Source organism: Nannospalax galili, unplaced genomic scaffold (genome assembly GCF_000622305.1).
Source record: "Nannospalax galili isolate Female #2095 unplaced genomic scaffold, S.galili_v1.0 scaffold417, whole genome shotgun sequence".
Lineage (NCBI taxonomy): Eukaryota > Metazoa > Chordata > Mammalia > Rodentia > Spalacidae > Nannospalax > Nannospalax galili.
This window is the reverse complement of record NW_008340785.1, coordinates 81090-87456: the sequence shown is the minus strand read 5'-3', so window position 1 is coordinate 87456 and position 6367 is coordinate 81090. Positions and strand designations below refer to the sequence as shown.

Below are 6367 nucleotides of genomic sequence, written 5' to 3'. Positions count from 1 at the left end.
GTTCAGCTCCTTAGCCCATCTTTTAATTGGAATACTTCCTTTCTTGATTCTCTGTTTTTTGAGGCCATTATATTATATATTCTGGAAGTTAAACCTCTGTCAGATGTGTTGCTGGTGAAGATTTTCTCCCATTCTGTGGGTATTCTCTTCACTTCCCTGGTTGCCTCCTTTGATGTACAGAAGCGTTTTAGTTTAATGGGGTCCCATTTGTTGATTCTTGACCTTTTTTCCGGAGCAATTGATGTCCAGTTTAGAAAAGCCTTTCCTACACCTATATCTTGTAGGTTATTGCCAATGTTGCCTGCTTCTCACTTCACATGAAAGACAGATGAATTTGGGAGATTTGGAGGGTGATCAGAGTCTACTTGGATAAGCATACCTCTGCTCTGGTCCACTTCCTCTACAGAAAACAGCTCTCTATACCAAATGCTCATTCTGCTCTGCTCGACTATGCAGTGAGGTTTGATGGCAATAAATTTTTGCCTGTGAAGAAAGCCTATGCTGTCACCTGTAGATTGTGACTGGACCAAACTGGTCTAACATTAAGAAGGCTGTGTTATTGAGTGTTTTGATTTACTTGACATCTTCCATTTTTGTTAACTTGTTCAAAATTCACAAGTGAGTCAGTGAGGTATGATTTATTAATTAGCTCTCTCACATTCTACCATAAGAATCTAAAAAATATTACTGAAAAGTAAAACATTAAATACATTAATCATGCTGCCCATCACTTCCAGCCTTCTGACCACACTATTTTTTCTATGTGGAATAACACATCCCACCTTTTATTACAAGTTATCAGCCATGTATTCTTTATAACTTGATTTGGCAATAATTTCTGAGAATTCTTCCCCTGCACACTGGATCCCAATGGACTCTGCATAACCCAAACCAAATATTTAGCACACTATGTAGCCAGGATGTATTTGTTTATTTCTGTTCTGCTCCACACATCCTCCTTAAGGTTTATATCCATCTCTGAACTTAGCAAAAGCCATGGTCTAATGAATGAATGAGTGAAAATAAATCCATGAATGGAAATGAAAATTTGATAAAATGCTAGAGGGTTTAAAATGAAAGCAAATGAAACTAAAAAGTAAATGACAGAAATGTTTTGTTCATACATTCAATGAAAGAAAATATCCAGCAGTATATATACATTTGATAAACATATTAGAAAATATATATATATATGAATGAATTATTTTAAACCTTTAAGGAAATTGAAAACTTTCTGTTTAACTGACTTACGTTAAACTAACTGTACCTATAAAGACAAATAAATTCAAATTCAACATTTATTTAACAAAGAATATACCAATTATTTTTTCAGATTATGCCAACATTCAATTAAAAATAAAAGGAAATCAGGGCTGGAGAGATGGCTCAGAGGTTAAGAGCACTGGTTGCTCTTGCAAAGGACCTGGGTTCAATTCCCAGTACCCACATGGCAAATAATAACGATCCATAACCCTAATTCTAGGGGATCCGACAACCTCTTCTTACCTCTGTGGGCATTGCATGACACAGGTGCACTTACATACCCACAAAACACTCACCTATATAAAACAAAAATAAATAAATCCACCCCAAATTTTTTTAAACTAAAAGAAAATTTTGGAACACATGTAAATCTTAATTGAAAAAAAGTATCTTTCCTTCTAATCTGATAATCACATCCTATTAACATTTATAAAGAAACACAAATTCTTAAACTTAAATGCTGGTTTAAATCATTTTCAAATGCCAAAATCTAATTAAACTGAACTCACCACATTTTGAAAAACTTAAAAGTATAAATAGACTTCACTAGGATTTAAAAATGTTTTACGTCTACTGACCATTCTAATTAACTTTACAATTTTACTGTTTGTTAATTCTCCAAATTTTCTGAAAAATATTTTCCAATATTCTGGAAAGTATTTTATAATATCCCAAGCTCACTGCACAATATATAAATATAGGATGAAGCAAGTCTAATAAATACTGCTAGATTTGTTAATGGTTCCATGTATCACATAATCTCTAGCGCTTCTATAAAGTGTAATTTTCCTTGAACATGTACATATACATTTAACTTTGTGGAAAATATCTTTACCAGTTTTCTATTACATTTCAGTAATTTTAAAACGATTTCAACAAATGTAATAGCTGACTAACAACTGTACTTACGTAACAGGACATTCCTGGCTCACTGAAGAAACAGAATCAGAACCCTCTACTGGAGTAGCAATTCTTTCTGACAGCAAACTTGTCTTTAAAAAATAAAGGACATTTGCATTATTGTTTTTCTTACTGATAACACTATTCATAAGATATCTTATGCTGTAGTTCTGAGGGGTTTTTATCCTTAATGTATTTTAACTCAATTACTTTTCAAGATAAAGTATTTGATTGTTAAGTATTATTGAAAGTATTTTATAAATAAGGTATATTAAATGAAATTAAAAGACAGTAATCCATTCACACACACACACACACACACACACACACACACACACACTTTACATGGTATTGCTACATTAGGCTCTTAATACTCATAACAAAACCTATCTTTCTTTAAAAGTTGCTCAGAAATAACTTTCACAGAAAAATGTAGTCTATTCAAAAGAGAATTCACAAAACTTTCTGCTACCAAAATAAAATTATGTGATAATCAGCTAAGGCTTAGAAGAGCAGTCTACATGAGGAGGTCCTGGGGTTCTCTTGTGTCAAAGTAAGAAGCATTATGCCTTCCAAATACCATGATGCTAAAGAAGTGATGCTTGCCTCATTAAATACCCTGTTCTCAGTATATGATTACAATGATGCTTATAAATGAATTAAGATCTGCATGGAGAAAAAATGAATTCAAATACTTACCTTCTTCCATGCCTTCATTATAGATTCATGCAGACTGTAAGGAAGTAACACCTGTAAGCCTTCACATGTACTATACATCTGACGACACACAGAAATAAAAGCTCCTTTAATGACAGGCAGCATTTCCAATCCAGAAAAAACAGAAATCTCTTCATCAAGAAGTTTCTTTGAAAACTTGGCAATTACATGAGCACCTGTAGGACTGAAAGAGGACACCTAGCTGAGACTCCAAGAGGACACCTAGGTGAGGCTCCAAGAGGACACCCAGATGAGACTCCAAGAGGACACCCAGATGAAACTCCAAGAGGACACCTAGCTGAGACTCCAAGAGGACACCCAGATGAAACTCCAAGAGGACACCTAGCTGAGACTCCAAGAGGACACCTAGGTGAGGCTCCAGTGACATCCAGATGAGGCTCCAAGAGGACACCTAGCTGAGACCCCAGGGGGACACCTAGATGAGACTCCAAGAGGACACCTAGGTGAGGCTCCAAGGGGACACCGAGATGAGACTCCAAGAGGACACCTAGGTGAGGCTCCAAGTGGACACCCAGATGAGACTCCAAGAGGACACATAGATGAGGCTCCAAGAGGACAACTACATGAGACTCCAAGAGAACATCTAGATGAGACTCCAAGGGGACACCTAGATGAGGCTCCAAAGCCATGTGTTCCTGAATTCATAAAGCACTAGTACACCACCAGTCTTGTCAAAACAACCAGTTGTTAGCCCTCCTTTAGTCATTACGTAGCTTTTCTCAAATAGGTCACTATTCCTGTACCAGCAATGTACAAAAGTCTAGTAATAAAATTTTTAGTGGAATGGATGAAAGAATATCCAGATAGGGAAGAAAGAACAACTGCACACACTTAAGGTTGCAGATGCTGATGACCAAGGTCATAGAGTGTTCTTGATTTTATAATGAAAGCATACTCTTATTGTTAGCACTGTGGTCACTTTTCCTACCCCATTAACAAGACTCAACTGCCCTATCTCAAAGTTTGAGACATTTTCCTAGAAGTAACAGGTAAGTAATAGTAACAGAGATAGAAATGCTTTTAATGTGCCAGCTACTATTTCAGTATTTTCAATGCACTTAAGTAATTCTTTCTATAATTCTATGAAGTAGAAGTTTACAAATGAGGAAGTAAAAGTGAAGGTTACAGAAGTATATGTGACACAGTATTACACAACTAATAAAGAAATGGAAACAGGATGACCTAGTCTAACTCCAGAGAAACACACTTTACAAATAAAAGACAAAAACAAAAACAGTAGGCATTAGATGTAATAGAGTCCTGGGTCTCTAGGTGTCTTTCTTCCATTAGCAGTTATGACTATTTCACCATCCTTGGCTTATACGCATCCTAACTTCCATCCCTGACACCAAATTGCAAGATAAATCCCAGTAACCATATTATATAGCCTGGTATACATCTCCAAATAACACATTCTATTTTAAGGGTTTTTTTAAGGGTTAATACATCCACATAAAAATTAGAATTTCTTAATATCCTATAAGTCAGCTCATATCAAAAAAAATATCTTTATTGTCTTAAAGATGTCTTTTTATAATAGGTATGTACAAATTACAATTCTGACAAGTCCTGTAATTGCAAAGGCTGTTTAAGCTTCCCGTCTTCTTTTTCCCCATGGAAATTTTATATGTGAATAACTGCTTCCCCATGGTGTCATCTAACCATTCTCCTCTTTCGCCATAAAGCCAGTAAGATAGTAATTAGATCTAGAGGCTTAATTAAAGTTCAGTTCTTTTACTTCTTTTTCCCTCCTTGGCAAAACAAGTTCACCAGTGGTTTCTGCTGCACACCTTCTGTTGCAGAAGGCTCTGATCCGGAAGTACAATTTCAGTGTTGCTAAAAATCAGTGGGTCAGAGGGTCAGCCCAACCTTTCCAGGAGGAAGCCCTCCCTGAGGTTTTCTCATCTGATGATTTTAGCTACTAGTATGATCGTGACTTAGGGCTACTATTCATGAAGAATAGAAGAATTACATTTTTTTCTAGTCAAATAATTTTGATAATTTTGTTTGTAGTAACTAAACTTGTTCTGTAAAGAACTTGCACTGAGTAACTAGTTAAAATGCAGTTTGTATAGGGAAGGTTAGAAAAGTATTCTAATCTTTATCAATTTGCAAAGTAATACACTGGTATCATGGCAATATCAATAAGAAACTCTTAAGTCCATTTTTGGGCTACGTTTTTATTATAATATCTTTTAAATCCATATATTTTTAAATACATCATGTATTTTAATCTATTACATCTGATTGTTTTAAATTTATTATTTTATGTGTATGAATGTTTTGCCTGTATTGTATATAAGTGCATCTGTGTCAATCAATGCCTGCAGAGGCCAGAAGAGGGCATTGGATTCCCTGGAACTGGCGTTACAGATGGTTGCTAGCCACCACTTGGATGCTCAGAACTGAACCAGAGTCCTCTGCAAGAGCAGCCAACAGTGCTTTTAACCACTGAGCTATCTTTTCAGCCTCTCCCATGATTTTTTTTAACCTCACATTGCATGCACTTCTTGCAGCAGAATCTTTCTACTGAGGTACTTTTGGCACTATCCTGTTAGTCTTAAGTAGCTAACCGACTTTCTAGAATCAAAAGACAACCAAAGATAATTTTATGCATTTCTTAACCTTGACCTAATAGGCATTTTTTCAAGACTTCCTGTCTCCTCTTGGAAGAAAAGGCATGGAGAGATCACAAGGCAGGTGTCTACTTGTGGTCAAAGACATCATTATGCCTAGACCTTTTCACTGGTGATGATCTAAAATGTAGCTTTTTGGAAGAAAATGAGTCCATAATTGTATTTCCATTATGAACTGAATATTCAAAGTTTTGCTTAACTTCTTTAATTTTGTTTTATTATGTTGGAAATCTTTGTTTCCTGTCATTACTTTTTGTTTCTTATAATTATGTATAACAGCTCCAGAATAAAAGCAAAATTTCTTCTAAACATACAGAATACAGCTTACATTTGAAGATTATTGTTTAAGAATATATCCCACTACAAATTCAACAAAAATTAGACCATTTGAAGAAATTTTCTTTCTTTATGAATACCATTAACTTGTTAAATATAGCTATTCATTTATTTTATACTTTTTAAAAATTATGAGATTTTTCTTTTTAATTTTGTTTAACATTTGTTACCTAAAACAGTATCTTGATTCAAAAAAAGAATCTAAGTACAATCCATGTAAATTCCATAGATCTCCCCATGCGTGTATCTGTTTTTCTCTTTTGTCTTCTAAAAATAACCATTTACATTACTGTTCAGTGTGTCCACTCATAATTCCCTTCCAATATAAAAATGGCCATTCATACTGTTCTGTGACTTGAAGAGCAGCATCCTATAACCATTCTTCTCAGCTTTCTCTTTTCTCACTTAACAATTTGTAGAAGAGATGACAACATAAGTAGTTCACAAAAATATTCCTAATTCATTTTGCATTTTAAAAATATTTTTAGGGGCTG

General features: G+C 34.8%; 1 protein-coding gene across 1 annotated transcript in view; it reads right to left on the bottom strand.

Moving 5' to 3' along the window:
• The window catches only part of Tbc1d32 (TBC1 domain family member 32), a gene marked incomplete at its 5' end in the record, with an annotated part of 270497 nt that overhangs the window by 185765 nt on the left and 78365 nt on the right, over nucleotides 1–6367 (bottom strand). The window contains 2 exons of the mRNA XM_008835797.3: nucleotides 2173–2255; nucleotides 2863–3064. Of these exons, the coding sequence (XP_008834019.3) occupies nucleotides 2173–2255; nucleotides 2863–3064 (285 nt within the window). The remainder of the gene's footprint in view (nucleotides 1–2172; nucleotides 2256–2862; nucleotides 3065–6367) is intronic.